At 35.1% G+C, this 17,931-nt stretch overlaps 1 protein-coding gene across 1 annotated transcript; it reads left to right on the top strand.

The window, feature by feature from the left end:
- Positions 1-1,179: 1,179 nt before the first annotated feature.
- Positions 1,180-16,263, top strand: LOC148957524 (uncharacterized). The gene is made up of 6 exons (XM_089115201.1): positions 1,180-1,685; positions 6,456-6,557; positions 11,485-11,580; positions 13,384-13,458; positions 13,771-13,807; positions 16,051-16,263. Exons 1-6 carry the CDS (start codon positions 1,640-1,642, stop codon positions 16,052-16,054), a joined length of 360 nt encoding a protein of 119 aa, XP_088971327.1. The 5' UTR covers positions 1,180-1,639; the 3' UTR covers positions 16,055-16,263.
- The last annotated feature ends 1,668 nt before the right edge of the window (positions 16,264-17,931 follow it).

Here is a 17,931-nt window from a genome sequence, read left to right as displayed (position 1 = left end):
TTCTTGTGCATCTCTTGTGCTTTCCAAATTACTAAAATAAAATTCAGAAAGTAAGTTACCAATATTTAAAAGTACAACATCTACAGGAGCAATACAGTGAACGTCAAATTTAAGCGTTGCTTTGAAGACTTGAGTGATGCCTTTATATAAATATTCAAAACATAAATAAACTGAACCGGCCCTCAAAATAAAAATTAAATGAAATAAATCCAGTGAATATGTTATCGCAAAAGACATTACACTCACCAAATTTGAGAGAAATAGCAAAATTCAAAACCAAATCATATCAGCCTGCTGATGCATTCAAAATACTAGTTCACGTGACAAAAATGTTGGCAAAATTTGTTTACCTTCATTTTTTTTCTGGTTCGGGTCCATCTGGTTTTGGGTTTTCGTATGACTGTGGGCCTGCTATTGTTTTAGCTCCAGCTTCGACCTTTTTGGTAAGCTCCTTGCTGCTATCGCCATCCATTTCTAACTTTTATACCTATGACAAGAATATGGAATATACTTCCGAAATAAAGAGCATATCTGCCATTGCCATAAGTTAACAAAGGCAGAAAAAGAACGAATTCTGATTTTGACAGAAGGTTGCTCCGGCCTGTTGTCTTATGCAAAATAAGGATCGATAAATTTATGTTAGAATAACATCAATACTTTTTCAGGCAACTTTTCAATGTTGCCTTTGGACATAAAAAGCTTGCCAAACAAGTTATCTAAACCGCCCAGTCTACATATACATAGGCTATGAAATATTCCCGGTGGTACTTCAAAGATAAAAACTTTATTAAAAATAGCTACCAGCAAAGCCCAAAATTGATGTTTCAACATAATCTGAAGTGAAGAGAAAAGGGAAAAATAAAACACAAGTTAACATAAAAACTTACCGATGACACAAATTAAGCCAAAATCACAACGGCCTTTCTTTTGCGATCTGAAGTCCAAATTGGTACACACCACTCCTTATAAGCAATATGCGACCGGGAATTCCCTTCAAACAACGAACAGGCGAAGGTAATTTCCAGCAGCGCAATGCAGAAGACAATACATAACGCATGCGCGAAGACAAATATCCTCCTTCACAGATTCCTTAAACATCAAACTGATTCTTCTAGTTGACATTACGTATATTTCAGAGCAAGCGGAAATTCCCTTCGACCAAAGAACTGCCTCTTTCTGGCTAGAAAAAACAATGTAGACACCTTTGGGTTCAAAGAGAGGTGAAAAATAGGGGGGTAGATGTTTTGGTTCAAAAATCAAACTTAATTTCCTCTGCGTGGCAATCAAAGAAAGTTCTAGAAAACCTAGATAATGATTAACTGTCGCAGAAAGGAAACATCGAAAAATGCGTTGTAAGTCCAAGCAAAATACAAATGTGTACCAATACCAGAAACAGATTCGCAAGACCTACTTTTTCTGAGAAGCAGTGTTTCAAAAATCATCCAATAATGGCAGAAAGCAGAGTCACTCGGGGGGAGCAACTAGCTTTTAAAGACTTGCTTAGCGGAGGAGATAATTTCCCCCTTCCGTCAGCACCAGATATAAAAAGAGGCAACAAGCGAATTTTCTACGCGGATATCGCAATATATGAAACACATCGAAAGTACAGTATTCACTGTTAAAAGAAGCTCTCACTAGGATGCAAAATAATGAAGATTTGTATCCTTCTGGGCCTGAAGATGACGGTAAGCAAAGTTAAGAATTATTAATCACAATACTGAATAGTTAAAAACGACAGTTAAAGAAAACTGTATCTTTGAAGGTCCTCCGCCACTTTGTCTTAGTCTATTTTTTGCACAGAAACATTTTTAGATAGCGCTAAATGTTCGATTTTATGTTACGCGCCAACCTGCGCGGCATTTACGGAAATACCGCCGATCGAAAAGACAAAAGCATTTTAGAACGATTTTGGTACATTTTCAGAGACAGATAAGGGTCGATTATCAAATTTTAGGATGAATTTACTGCAATAAACATTGAAATAAGCCATCTCATGTTTTGCGATTTAAAAAACATATTGAATCAAGTCCGCCGGATGACGATGAAGCGGTAATGGTTGCATGCGAAAAGCAGCTAGGTTGTACCAAACTTGATTTAAGACGATTAAGCTAAGTTACAAATTGGGAACTTAGAATTTGAAACTAAACTGACACTTTCAAAACATTAAATAAAGCTGAAATTCATGAAATCGTTCAAAAACCAGTTTTAAAACACTACGTAAAACTGGGCCATCTCAGGGAGAAAGCGTAGGGAATTCCCCTTTGACAAAATCAGGCGGGCGAACTACCGGTTGAACTTTGAGTTGATTTGAACATCATTGAATACAGCATTAAAATGATACAAAAGAAATACAGCATTGAATGCCAATGATTTAATGAATTTCTCCTTGTAACGTTTACATATATCAGCTTAAATGACAAATAGATAGTCAAGAGAAAAATTCTTCTGTAGTATTAGACTTCCCTGTAGGAAAATAAGAAAATTACCTTGAATAGAAAAATAACTGCATATCTTTTCTATCTTTCACACAAACCAGCTTTAGAAAAGCTAGACTGCGTTCAATCTAGAATGGAATGAAAATGCATCAAAAGTTTTTCCATCACGAAATTTGACAATTCATTATATCTTACAACTACAAAGTCACAAAATTTGGTACTGTCGAGTTAAGCAATTTTTTGTTGAGGACATTATCCTACCGTTTATTATCCTAAAGTACATTAACCTACTGAGTTTGATAGTTTGCTACCAACATAGTTAAAGAGCCACGTAGGTCTGGAGGCCTTGGTTTTGAAATGTGAGGCAACAAATATGGCAACAAAGCAAAGGGAATTTCCCTTGGCATCTTTTATAAACTGGCCAAAATTCCCATGGCCAAACATTGGACAAACTCCTTCGCAGATATACAAACGGAAAACTGTACTTTTTAAGCAAAATTCTTCAGGTTATCCAAGCAAGGATTTTCGACGAGTTTCCTTTGCCTATTTTCAAATTCACTAACATCGTTTTCTTCAAACTAAGAGTTGAGTCTACATTCCAGAATTTTTCAAGAACCAGGACTGAGCTGAGTAGTATAAATTAAGGTTTTCATTTCATAAGAATAAGAAACCTAGCAACTAATAATAGCAATACTCACGCTGTGATTTTTAACCAAAAATCAAGATTCTTTCACAATTTTCCATTCAAAGGAACTACATTAAAGAAATTTACATAACCAGACAACTTCTAAAAACTTCCAGAGATTAACACTAAAAAGCGATGACTGCACTTGTAGACAAAAGCTCTTTTACCAAAACTATCAACAAACGTTTCTCGTAAATTTGTGAGATATGAGTTGCATATATTGGCCCATGTATGTTAGTATTCATATACTATACTAGTAAATGTTCTATAAATCATGATTGATTATGCAAATCTAGCGTTAAATCTCAGTAGCATTTGCTTCAGTAAGGTTTTCTCTGTTGCGTTTGGTTTTAAGAATTTCAAAAAACATTTTAAGGATGAAGATACGAAGTTACCTTTTCAAGTAATTAGAATCTAACAAGTCAAGGTAATAACTAAATTAAACATCAGTTGTTTCTCAAAAGATATATCGATTTCCTTCCATGCAATTCCAAAGTGGATGAAAAGTTTTACTGTTAAACAATCATTGTGCATCAAATTAAAACAAGTTTGCCAGAGAGTCTTAAAGTTCAAGAATCATTGGCATTAGCAAAAGTCTGCATTCAGAAGTCAAGTTTCCAAGGAACTTTTCCAAGGCATAGTGGTTGACTATGGGGAATAAAGTTACCCATAAATAAAATGCAGCAGCGTTTGGAAATAACACTGTGTCAACTTTTCACAAAACTAGATAAAGGTACATACTCATATCTGTCTTAGGCCATCCCAATCATGTCTGCCTTGATGGAAATCACTCCCCACCATTGGTTTATCCGAGTGGCAGTAGGACGCAAAACTACTGTCAACACAAGACAGGTAGCAGTCTGTAAAAATAAGAAGATTCTAAGGGAGGCTTATACAAAAAGTCCGTTGATTCTTTCTAGGCTACTGGCCCCTTGTGGCACAAGTTGCAAATTGCCGATTGGCTCCTTTTGCAAAATGTGAGAATGGTTAGGGCTAACAATGTTTTGGTTCAGCGATTATCTTACTTGAAATTAGGACAAAGCTTTTCAAGCCATGTCTTACAGATGATACAGTAAGGATTTCAATGCGTGACTCTTGGCATCATGGAAAGCAGGAACTTTTCTTCGTTGTTTTGTACATGCCTTTTGAGCAAGCACATGAAGAGGTTTTAGTAGTTCTATTTCAATAATGGGCGGAAGTGATCATGTGATCGAAATGAGGAGAATGATTAAATAACTTAATACATGAGAAATCAAAGAAACAAACTTAAGATCTGAATCATATAAGTCGACCTTTGGATAAGGACACAGGGATCAACATACGGGGTTTTAACGGATTCGGATGTTTTTTTAGATTGCAAATTAGTTTTATCAGAATCGAAAAAATTGTGCCAAATCTTCAAATATTCATTCAACTCATATTAAACTATTTATATAAAAATCCTTTCAGCTTACAAACGTGAAGCTAAAAGAGAAAGTAAATACCAATTTTTGCAGGCATTTGTAATAAAATCCTCAACGATAGCAGATGTTAACGTACAGTTTGTGTCGTCAGCATACATATTAGATCTAGAGAACTTGAAATATTATTCAAATCAATTCAGGTAGACAATAAATAGAAGTGGTCCTAAGCATGAGGCTTGGAGTACACAACATGTTACCATTTCTATGCCAGGACGTTTCCTATTTTAGGGGAGGGGGTGTTCTATCTTAAATCGAGATACCGCAGTAGTTAAACGTTAGAACTTCCAAATACAATTTTTATGGTTGTGATTCTTTTTTAACACTCATGACATATAATTATTTATCTTAATAATTATTTGTGTTAGCCAGCATAAGTTTTGTTTTGGATATTTGGCAAAATAATTAATGGCCCATCCTAGATTCTTATTTAATCTTTGTGGCTCACTAGCAAAATCAGGATGTCTTTCATCACCCTATACATTTTTTTCATTTTATCATAATAATATCTAAATAGTTATTGGTGTTAGCCAGCATTGGCTAAAATCATAGGCTCCCAGTGCATAGGAACTTTGGGGCTAAACCCTTCCTTTTGGATATAAAGAGGGGGCTTTGCCACCACATGCAGCTTTCTGAAGCAAAACAGATTTTTGGTAAACACAAAACAGCAGTATATTTTCTGTTTGAGAAACTGCATATCCAGAAAGATGCATTTCGAGATGCGATTTTCTATTTGAGGGAACTTTTTGATCTATCTCTGAATATTGATGGCGAGCCATAATCGGAATAATTTTGCTATCATCTCTCTCTCTCTTAACTTCTTTCGCTTTACCTTTCTTTTCTCTTTTCTATTACTCAGGTAATGATACTCAGGTAATTCTTAATGATATTATGATCTAATGATTGCCGATTAGCATTGTGTTTTATTTTTTTAAAGCTACGAAGGCAAAGGAGAAAACCGAACAACTTTTTAGGGTCATATACAAAGTTTAAAAGATTTAGGCCCATTTTTAAAATACAAAATATAAAACTGCCGCCTGCCCGATATTTTTAGTGCCTTTCTAATGAGAATCAACTAATTTATTTTTTATCGCCTAAAACAGTTGAAAGCAATTCTGTGTTGTTTATGCTTAAAACATTTTTCGACGATCTTGAAGAACCCCAGGCAAATCTATTGTGAGAAAGATTTTAACCACCTTACAAAATGTCGTATAAAGCCCATTTTGGCTTTCGATTGTCAGAGAAAGGACGTTTCTTTGAACGATAAAAGGGCGCGGGTCTAAAAATTTGTTTACATCTTCGACCCAAACTGTTGCACCATCGGAGCTTTTCCCCAGGGCCTATCCCGCGTGGTGGCAGCCTAACGAAGATGTTTATATGCATTCCACTTTTAAGGAGAGTTTCTTTGTTACATTCTTAGCTGTGTCTCAATATTTCATTACTCTGGGGTTATTCAAGGATTGCAAGTACTAACTACCTTTTTTTAAAATATGAAACTGAATGTTTTGGGATTTCATTTGAAAATTTCTGCCATTCGGAAGTTATTTCAACCCCCTGGGACAATAAGAACAAAGGGACAATGGGGTGGTAAAATGCAGGAAATGGATTTGATTTTGAAGCAAAAAATGATTTTTTATGTGTTAGGCCAGAAAGAAAATTATCACCATTTTTCAAGTGGATTATCCTCATCCCTCTTCTTTTTGGTATAACGTTTGGTATAAAAAGGTATAACAAACAATTTAAACTGGTATATATCAACACAAAATTACAATAAAAATAGATCATTTTATGAATATATGTCATCCTGTCGTTAGCTGCATATATCAAAATTTCTTATGAGTTAGCTTTCACGAGAAAGAATTATTGTTTTTCCAGTCCCATTCGGGCAAGGATTACAACGTCCGCAAAGACAACAAAGACGACAACAACATCAAAATGGTTGGCATCATCAAAAACATGATGGATATCAACAGAAAGGTAACCGAATACTTACGAAATCTTTTCAAGAAATTTGCATTTCTACATTTATTTAATGTTTTATCGAAAACACAAAACAATTACTGATAAATAATTTCAGAATTATTGTTACTTCGTTGGTGTTATATAAACAACGGGCGAATCATTAGATCTGCAAACCTTTTTGTTGCAAATCTTCAAAAGCAAAACTAATGCTGGCTAACACCAATAATTATTAAGATATTATCATGATTAAATGAAAAAAATGTATAGGGTGATGAAAGACATCCTGATTTTGCTAGTGAGCCACAAAGATTAAATAAGAATCTAGGATGGGCCATTAATTAATTTGGCAAATTTTTTTGGAAAATCGTCCACCCCCATATAGTAGAATTCAACCCAATAATTTAGAATCCTGTGTTATGTTAACTCTATTCAAAAAGTTAAAAATACACAAATTTAAGCTTTTTGGTTGCTGTTGTCTATGCCATTTTCAGTCTTTCGCTAAACTTTTGCGTAAGAACAGAGAGCAAAAATGTTCTTCACCTCCCGGAGTAGGATCTTTTCCTTACGTGTTGTTATGTGTTGTAAATAAAAAACTGGGGAAGGTCGGATTATTTAATTTTCATGAATTAAGGCATTACTAAATATAAGATTTTTTAATTTTCCATAAATCTAAGACGGGCGGGACTTTTATATGAAAATATAAAATATCAAAAAAATCAAGGCGGCACCAAAATATGATACGGGCGCTGATGAGAATCAACTAATTAATTTTATTTGGCCTTAATGTTTAATTTCGGGCCTTTTAGGTCCTTACGGGAGAAAGTCTTCCATGGAATGATGCATTATCGTTGAAAAGTAAGAAAAACACCTTGATTTTGAGCAAGGGACACTTTTTGGGCCCGGGCCCAATGAAACTGCCCCTGCTGACCCCCTGTCGATGCTACTGCATCTCGGTAGTGAAGTTAGACAAGATTTTCGATATGCAATACAACCAAACCATCAAGGGTTAATTGAAAGAAACAAAGGAGGTCCTAAAAATGTGACAGGTTATCGACAAGGCACAAGACAAAGTAGTACCGTCAACTGAAATCTCAAGTTTATATGTTGTTGGGGAAAACAATTACAAATGAAAAATCTTTGACTGGGGCACTTAACCACCCCTTTGTCACCATAGGACAAAGAACAAACATAGGGCAAACATAAAAGCAAATTAGATTCTAGGCCTGAAGATGACTCTCTAAATCACATCAACGATCAACGGAACAAAATTTTGTTTGCACCTATCGATTAAGCACCTGTGCGAAGTGCCATAAACTACTAAAAACTTTATAAATAACCTCCACTACGCTAATTAAAGATGCAGCAGACTTTATTTGGATGAAACTAGCAATGGTTGCAACTCGTCGCTAAAGTATGTTATTTTTCCAGATATCAGAAATTCGCACACAAATTTTTATGGTAGGTTAAAAATTATAGGCCTCGCTCCGTCACCTAAGGTTTTTCGATGATATTGGAAAAATAGTTCCATAATGCTCAACACAATCCTTCTTGTTCGAAACATCAGTGTTTTTATGACCTCGCGTAATAAAGAACTACGTCTAAAGTTCGAATCAAAGTTCGCTATGTTCCGATACAACCCTTACGAAATCTGAATAATTTAGTTGATAAGGTGAAACGTCAATATTTATGAAGCTGGACTTTAAAACAACACAAAGAATCAACATAAAAAGGCAATTCTTACATTTCATTCTCATGAAATCTGTTTAGGCCTAAATACCAAGAAGCATTTCAGGCGACTGCTTGGCTAGTATTGACAAAGTCAAAAAAGATAAGAATGACAAAGAAGTTTAGCTCAAATAATTGCTTTAAAATTATTTGTGTTTTCTAATCATTTAGGAAGAGTTTGATTCTAAACGTTGAAGAAAGCTGTTAGATTTGTTTGACTTCTTTCTAGATGAGAGCATTTTGTTTCAATAGAGCAATAGAGCTTCCTTTTGAAGTTCACGGTTATCAAGCATTGTATGCTACTTAAAGAAAGCATACATTTCGATTTATTGAAAACGGATTAAAGAGTTGGATACAGACGGAATTAAAATTGGCAGGTAGCTTGAGAGAACACGTTTTTTTAAAAAATTAGGCTAAAAATTAGAAGTAAATTTCAACAAACATGGCAAGCTTTTTATTGTCGCTAGAATGGCGGACCCTACCCCATAAATAAAGATCCACAAAAGCATGCAAAACATCAAAATACTGGTGGCCTTTACATTTATAGCTTAGTCTTCGTAGATTACGAAGCTTGACATACCGAATCTTTTGCAGCTAGAATGACCGAAACACATGCAGCGCAAAAAAGAATCTTTTGAAAAACAATACACTAAATGTGCCTTCTCGTATTTTAAAAGAATATTTTTGATTACCTGATTTTCCAATTCAAAGGAACTTTCGACGAAAGCATCAGATATTGTACAATTTGTGTATTTCTTCCACATCTTCAGTGTTATTTTGATAATGTGACCTGGAAAAATAGAGATTGTTACAGGAAATGCAAAAATGGAAATCATATTGCCTTAAACTGAGAAGGACTTAGTGGAAGTCTTGAACAGATTCTGTCCCTAAAAAATGGCAAAAGCAAATTTCACTTAGAGTGGGGGGAATCACTAGTTCTCTGCAATTCTAGGCATAGGAGTCACAAAGTGTGGTCACATCAAAAGGAACGACCAGGACACTGCTCAGCTTTTCAGTGTCCTAAAAACTACCTTCGGATGCTAGGTGGAAAAAATACAAATACAAAACTGAAAGGAGCAACAGCTAGAAGATTAGAAGATGAATACTGAAGATGTCTGATATGAATATAGGAAATAAAAACTGGGAAGGGATATTTTGAAGTAAAATTAAGACACAACGGAAATACAACAAAAGGAAGAGAAGAAGCAATCAGAACCACAATTGTTCACAACTCAAAATTCCTGTCTCTTGGGTAGCTAATACCTGTCCCTTGGTAACTGTCGAGTTGTTGCTTGAATCAGACATAAAAAGTCGAACCTGAAGCCAACACATGGCCTGACCTGGATTGTGTTCTGACAACATTTTCTTCTATGAGGTTTCCTGTGGGTGCCCTATACAATTCATCATCCATAATCAAGGCTGCTAATGTGACATATTATAAATATGAATACCATTTTGCACAAAACTTGAGAAAGGGGTCTCAACATTCTAAAAGACAAGGGAACGATGATTCATTGCATAGTTTGTGGCACATTTCGGGAATCATTGGGGTCTAAGCTCACTAAGCTACCCGTTAACATGTTGCTGAGACACAACCAAAGGGCAAGAAATTGCAGAATTTTAATAGAAGAGGAAGGTGCCTCGCCTGTTTTTGAAAAGTCAAATATGAAATTGTAGAAAGGGCGTGTGCCAACATGTTTAGGTTGTTTAAAGGTTAAGTCAAGGCTACCACCAAAGTTAGGCGGCAAGATAAAGTTTACAAATATTACATTCAAGGGGTGGCCAGAAAACCTTTTCCTGTACCCCGACCCTGTGCCATAAAAAATAGAAAAGTGCAAGGTTATCAATAATAAAATATAATTTTACATTAAATAAATCAAATGAAACAAGAAGAAAAATATAAATAAATAAAAAGTATGGTTCAACAATATAACATGTAAACATAAGAACAGACTTATGAACAAGAACAGTAAAAAATATAATAATAAGTTAAAGTAGGTTAAAAGTAGGGTGAAGTAAACAACAAAAATATTGGTTCTATCCGCTTTGCTTTTTGATATTCCACCTTGCATAATATGTATAAATAAGAGTCCAGGGAAGCTTCAAGGGAAGATTGTCAAGATAAAATATTTTCTTGTCACATCTTGATTGGCTAGTTAACAGAGATCAACATAAAGTGGAAAGAGGTTCAAAAGGATAAAAAATGAAGCAACTTTAGTAGAAGGACAGAACAGAGTTGTTAAAAGAAGACCTTGTTTTGGCATGGACAACTCTCTGCACTAGATGAGATAAAGAAGGGAGATGAAGAAGAAACACAAGAATACCAATATAAGATACATACCCTGAAAAACAGGGCTGTCAAGAGGGGGGCAGAGGGGCCAAATTGCCCAGGGTCTCAAAGTCTAGGGGACCTCATAAAGCAATGTATACCATCTAAAGAATGGAATTAATCAAATGTTGTAGAAGTATTGCCTAAAAATAGCAAAACCTTTTTAAAAATTGCAAGAATATGACTTCTATAAATATTCCGAAATGTGATCTTAGCTAGTCTAACAGGCCTGGTCATGAAAATTTCCTGCCCACCACACTAGCAGGGGCCCTCACCTTTCAGTCTTCCCTTGGGGCCCCAAAAATCTCTCAGTGGTCCTGCTGAAAAATGCAAGATAATAATTAGCATGTGAATACTCTAAAGGTAGGACTTGAATAAATTCTTTTTAAAAATCTGATCATTTTCAAAGGTAGCTATTCTATCATACACTTTCTGCAACAAATTCCAACTAAAAAATCAATGAAGTAAAGGATGTTAGTATATTCCTTATGGCGCTTTTATGGTAAGGCGAGTTGAACCATTTACTTTAAACACATTTTAAAATAATCTTTCTAGTTCAATCTTTCCAGAAAACAAAAGGTCTAGAATAGGCAACGTTATTCTCTGAAGAAAATTTTTTATATTTGTAGTTAAACAATTATACTTTTTTATATCATGTCCCAGTTTTTGCTGCCCAGTTCAAATGGTGATATTCTTTAGTGAATGTGAATGTATGATGTTTTTGCTTTTTACATAACTTCTTGACAGATTGCTTTCAGAACAGCTTGAACCTGTTCTTTTTTATCAACTCTAAGACCAGCAAAGCCATCTCTTGATTTCAGTGTGAATTTATCTCAAATAGGAAACCCTAACTCTGTCAACATATAAAGAAAAGAATTTGAATTCTAGGAGTTGAGGTATTCGTGAGAAACCTTGACGGCAGATCACGACACTATACAATTATCTCTTCCACAACAACTGATGACCTGGCAGAACTTTTTAAAGGTAAGAATAAATTTAAAAACCAATAAGTTATTATCAGTGGCGTAGCGTGACCACAGAACTAGGCATGCGGTAACATATCATACAAGTTTATGTTGAATGTAAAAAATCACATTTTCAGCTTTTTATAGATACAAGCGGTAACTAAAGGTAATCGCGATTATAAATTTTGATTTTGAAAATATGCTTGGGTTTGAGAACCCTGTGATACTTCATGCTCATTTTCTTCTAGAAAATAGCTGGCATGGCCAGCAAAATAATTTATGTAAGTGCCCCACCCTGTAAGCCATCATACTGGTCAAGAAAGGCACCATCTATATGTAAGAATTTCAAAGCAAGATCACATAGAAAAGGATTTTGTGGGACATTTTTGATGCCCTACATTGCAAAATTGTTAACTCACAGGCAGGCCTGTAGACACTTGGGGCAGGGGGGTTATGCCCCCAATAATTTGCAAAAATTGTGTTTGACGATCTTATAAGCGCAGCTTGATCTGACAGTATTTCATAAGGCAGGTATAGAAAAAACTATATTTCTATCCATGCCCTCCCAATCCAGTTAGACTGTCTATGGGCCTGCTCATAGAAGAGCCCAAACGGACAGGAGCACAAGTTTCTGCTAATTTTGTACCCTCATAGTTGACAAAAATAAAAATACTGAGATGTTAGAGTTGTTAGAATTGAAGATGATTCCTTGTGTAAAGTTTCAGAATGTCAGTCTCAGCTAATCATCAAGTATTTGGGCAAGGCTTGCACTCAGATCTACAGCATGCTCTGGTCCATAAATTCTGACTATACTGGCAAGCCCTTTGACTTAAATTACGATATGGGGATCATGACAAATAGACTATGACGGAAAGACTAGACTTCAACAGTCACAAAAGCAACAAAAGAAGAGTAATTAGATTTGAAACTATGTATCATGCAAAGAATATTTGCAAAAAGTAGCTTGTAGGCAGAAAAATGTTGAGGATTATCAAATATTTGGGAATGCTTGCGCTCAGGCCCACAGCAAGCTCCAGTCCGTTAAATTCTAACTTCTCTCAGAAGCTGCACATGAGCAGCACTAAAGCTGCTCTGGAGTATCGCATGTCCATTTCTATCATCGATGAGGACAGTAGACAGGCAAAAAGAGTTCACTGCATGCTGTTCATGCTCAGAAAGAGAGGCCATTTATTGCGGAATATATTATACAATGATTTTAACACTGCAACCTATTTATTACCGGTAAAAATGTTGCAAGAATTTTGAAATGTGTCTAGAACTTTTTACGCTTTGACGCTACACCACTGGTTATTATGTCACACCAATTAAAATTTCTGACAGCCAAATCCTGCATCTAAACATTACCAAAAGATGCTGCTTATCAAATGCTTTCTTCACTATTGGATTTGATGTGAATAGCAAAGATTTGATAAACAACAACATAGCTATCCCCACAGAGGTTTGTTTAATCATCACATGAGAGGGAGACAACCAAAAAGTCACGAAAAGGAGTATATCTTTTATGAAGACATTTAAGAATCAAAAAACAATCTTCAAATGAGCACTTTGGAATTTTATAACAGACAAAGGTACATGGCATTGAAACAACAGATATGATTAAGAACAGACAAAAAATAATTCTTGAGAAAACCTTGACTGAAAATAGTTTAAAACATTTTCGTCAAGGTTTCTCACAAGAACTGTTTATCTCAAAAAATATAATGGTGCTATTTATTCCTAATATCTTAGCACATGTATAAAATGAAAAAAAATAATCGTATGCCAAAAAAAAGAGTGACATTTGCTATCAATTTTGTTTTAGTGCCACCTGGTCAAGTCTACTTTGTTTATCAAGGGACTCGATTGACCAATGCTACTCTGCATAAGGTCCCCCGAGGCAAGTATACATAAATGCTACAAAGCAGGAAAAAAATAAAAAATTCTAAATCGCAAATCTACAATAACAAAATGGCTTTGTTGGTGAAAACTTTACACTTGCATTTAACTGATTTCAAAAATCATCATCAATCAACCACTTCTTTTTCTGAGCAAATTGAAAATTTCAAATCGAAATGGCTAGCCAGATAAAACTTTTAAAGGAATTCAATTATTTATATTTCATGAGTCTCTTTCTTTATCATTTGCTTGATAGATAAAATTTTACTTCTTTGTTCATCTATTGTTCACATTCTCTTTTTTAAATTTTCAGGTGGTACAATTCACATGATAGGAAGACTGAGAGGAGGGTAAATATATATTTTGCAGCAAATAGAAAATGATATATTTGTAATACCCTCAGTCCTGGTAACATCAGGCGTGCGATCGCACGCGCACGCCTCCACACACGCCTAGAACTCCCGATGCATGCTTTCTATTGCACGCGCAGTTCCATGTTTTGAATTACTATTCTTTTTCTCTTTTGTTTCTTTTAATTTCTTTTGTGTGGGTTATATTGATGGCATTCCTGGAGGCATTTTAACTCTTTACTTCGTTTTCATTAGGCCCGGTTTCCATTACTCCGTTATGCTGTTACTCCGTTATTGTATGTCTCCGTTCTCTCTCTCTGTTCTTTTCTTATTTTCTTGAACACATTGCCCCGGGCCACTCTGTTTTGGTCAAAATGATAACGTGGCTGTTTCAATTAATCCATATTTGCCCATTATCATATCCTTAGCTCAAGCTCTTTTTGCAACTGAGATTGAATGACTCCGTTTTGAATGCATCTGTCTTCGCTGTTCCCAATAAAACGAAGCGTATTCAAATGATTCCGTTTTCGGATGAGTCCACTTTGAACAGCGTTTTTGAATATATTCGGTTTGGTATCAAATGACACCGTTTTTGTGCGTATTAATGAAACTCAAATTCGAAAACAGAACCACTCGAATCTGTTCTCATACGGAAATGGAGTAATGGCAACAGAGCCTAAAAAACTTGTATCCTTTTTGCTAAATTATTTTGTTTTCAAGAAACTTCTTCTAAAATTCCATAAAACCTTTTTGGTTTTACGAAAACCTCATACGCTCTCTCAAGCAGTGATACACAAATTCTAATACAAAGATGTCACCAGGTCTTCATAAAAATCGTAAGGTCTCCATTTTATTGATCGCACGTTACAATTACCAGCACGCCGCCAAATTTCATATTACCAGGACTGTACCCTGCTTAGAATCTATAGAAATCCAATCAAAATACAGAATTCATTAATGATTTCATGCAGTATTAAGATCTTTTCTGGCTTGCTTTCTTTATTTTTCATTCCTCTGCCTTCTTTTTTGGACATCTAAATTAACGGCACAACATACAATTATGTATAATATGACCCCCTGTTTATTTACGCATGTGTATATGTGTGTATACAATGCAATGGCAGTGATATCAACACAGAACTGAGGCTTTTGCATACTCTATTAAAGTTGTATTTTTAGAACCTACTATCCATTGGCAGCTGGTGGTTTTACTAGAATCATTAGTCTAACAACAATTTTTCCAGCAAAAATGAAATGCTTCTCCATTATCCTTACATGCAATTTGTTTGAAAAAATAATATGCTTCTCCCATGAAAACTTAAGTCTGATTACTCATGATTCAAAATATAATTGACCATTATTGACTATTATTTGATGATGCCTAAGAAAATAGAGATAGGGATTTTCTCTATGGATTCAGCATGAATGAACACCATAAAAAGACACAAATAAATAGTTCTTTTTAATTTGCTGCAGCTACATGGCCATATGCATTAAATACTTTTCAGAGAAATTTTACAGCATGGCCTTCCCTGTAGAAGGTATTATTTGTTTTCCATTCCTAGCAGAACAGCTCAGAAAGTCATTGTGCTTCATTTATGTCACCGCTAGTAACCAGGACCTTGTTCTATTCACAGTTGCTCTTAAACATAACCCCAAGCTCAAAATGAACCTAAACCACTAGTGCTTGATACTTTCATACTTTTGACTTAGTCATGATGAGGCTACAGTGAATCAGTGGGTATGGAGGCATTATTGCGTTAGTACAATCAAACCACACATAAAAAATTCGAAATTTTTCCACTAGAAGATTTTTTCCTGATTTGTTAGTTCCATTCTGAAATTCATGCCACTATTAGTGATGATCTAAAAAAATTATCTTTAGTAAATAGTTCAATTACACCTCTAGCAAATGGGTGGGGTTTAGCTTTGTGACTTGTAAGGGCATGGTCAATGTGATATTTTCAGCTAATAGGAGTTCTAAACGAGAGCCAGTCCCCCCCCCCCCCCCCCTCCCACAAATATCCTAGGATCACCACTCCACTGTCAATTGTCATGCCTGGACACTTTCATGACATCACTGAATAGCTGACTACAAATACTCACTGCAAATTGAGAATGTAGCCAAGTCTGATATGAATACGATTTATATTGCTTCGGATACATATCAATAATGCTCAATCATTAGCATTTATATTGGTTAATTCAAAAATTAGTTCTATCAAATTTTCGTTCCATTTCAGGTGAAAGATGAAGAGGAAAACTGGACACTTATGAGAGCATATTAGATTAGCACAACAATATATTTTATTGCTCTAGCACTTCTATTAGTTTCTCTAGCACCTCATTGCTAAATGGAAATAGATTGCATGATTCATTGATATTTAGATATCAATATTTAGTTGTATATCAGTCTCACCGTTTCAGTTTGAATAACGAATGCTCCTTTAACTATAGCTTGTCATGTCTTTCAATACAATTCTTCCTTTGTTAACTTTCAGGAATGCATGTAGCAATGCATCATAGCCAATGCAAATGTGCTATCTTCATAGATCCATCCTCTACGCCATACTTTCAGATTCGGGGATGATCTGGCTTAGGTAACCGGCTTACCCATAGAGACGGACTACCCCTGTCACTCAATAGCTAGCCTCACAGTCATGCTTTCTCGTATTGAAAAGGAGTTTGGCAAAGGGAAAGCCCAGTTGCATACTGAATTTGCTAATAATCCCAGTTATAAACATTACAGAAAATTGAACAGCAAAACAAGAAAAAAAGACAAATACAACTCTATTCAATTCTCTGAGCATGAAATTAATAAGTTGACAAACAAGAAATGTAAGGTTTTTATTCTGAACTGCAGTCCAAAAATACATTTTGGGGGCGTTATCAAAGCTTGATATGCATTTTATCTCATAACTATTTATTTCATCTCATAATTATTGTGTATTTATCTATAAATGCACAATCCCGCAGCTATGCGACTGTACAATCAATACAGGGGTGGTGCTAGAGACAAACATGCAAGGTACCGACGTTTATATTCAACCTAACTGCCGACGAAAATTGTATCAAATTGCCGACAGAAAAATAAAAGAAAGATAACACGCATTTAAGCGATGCGCATATCAAACTAGAACGTTTTTTCGACAGTTTTCCTCCTGTAAGAAACTTAATCTCCCAATATAGCCTACACTCTTTTCCTATAAGAATATTGTTTATAAGAATATTCAGGCACAGAATCATCCATGTTTTGATAATATTATAAGAATACTACTCAGCCTCAGATCACGTATTTGTGTCTCATTGTTCAGCAGTTGCCTGTTATGCTATGACAGAGTATTGCATGACTGAGATATTTCAGTTTTTCAAAAAGCATGATTTCTATTTCAGGGCAGCTATTTTCTTTAAAACCTTTGAATTTTTAATAACTATTTTCCCCTGAAGAATTATCACCTTTCAAAAGAAATAACAATACTTAAAGTATATTAGGCTCAAAACAAAAATTTGTCAAGAATATCAGGGTTGAAAAAAAGTTATGATATTCTTAAAAAACGAGTGTATTGTCTAATAATTCTGTTATTTCTAATTCACAAATTAAATGGAAAAAAGCATTTCTTGAAAAGAAAGAAATTCAAAAGTTGATCGATATGTTCGTTTAGGGAGATTTTTTTCAAAAATTGTAACGCAAGAGAATGTGCTTGTGAATGAATGTTTTAATGGCAATAATACTGTCTCTAACTGAAATGATTAAGGCATACTTTTGTTACCTTTGCTTAATTCAATTTCTGAAATAGAATTCATTACTTTATGAGGCTTCCCCTTATGGTGGTCCCGATTCCAAGCATCAATCAAGAGTCACGCATTCTGCTCTTCATGTACTTTTTACAATGCGCTAACTAGAGCGACATGCCGATAAGCTGTAAAGAAGCCGAAAACAATTCAGAAAGAAAAATCATAAACCAGCCACTAAAATTTCCATGTCGCTGTTAGATGTCATTCCGACCTTCTCTAAACTGGATGAAGTGTATCGAGTGCCGACGGTATTGGGAAAGCCAAAATAAATTGGCTGCCGACTGGGGGCTAACTAAAATGTTGGGGGGCTTAAGCCCTCTTGACCATCC

The sequence above is a fragment of the Rhopilema esculentum genome, unplaced genomic scaffold (genome assembly GCF_057945365.1).
Source record: "Rhopilema esculentum isolate cy_ngs unplaced genomic scaffold, ASM5794536v1 HiC_scaffold_23, whole genome shotgun sequence".
In the NCBI taxonomy this organism is placed as follows: domain Eukaryota; kingdom Metazoa; phylum Cnidaria; class Scyphozoa; order Rhizostomeae; family Rhizostomatidae; genus Rhopilema; species Rhopilema esculentum.
The sequence above is the reverse complement of the archived record's forward strand: the minus strand, read 5'-3'. Positions and strand labels throughout refer to the sequence as shown.

Excerpts from the sequence above, each read along its gene's own strand:
- LOC148957524 (XM_089115201.1), top strand. The coding sequence starts at position 1,640 with ATGCAAAATAATGAAGATTTGTATCCTTCTGGGCCTGAAGATGACG. Across the intron at positions 6,558-11,484 it reads TGATGGATATCAACAGAAAG|GAGTTGAGGTATTCGTGAGA; the intron begins GTAACCGAATAC and ends TTTGAATTCTAG. Across the intron at positions 13,459-13,770 it reads TCTGCATAAGGTCCCCCGAG|GTGGTACAATTCACATGATA; the intron begins GCAAGTATACAT and ends TTAAATTTTCAG.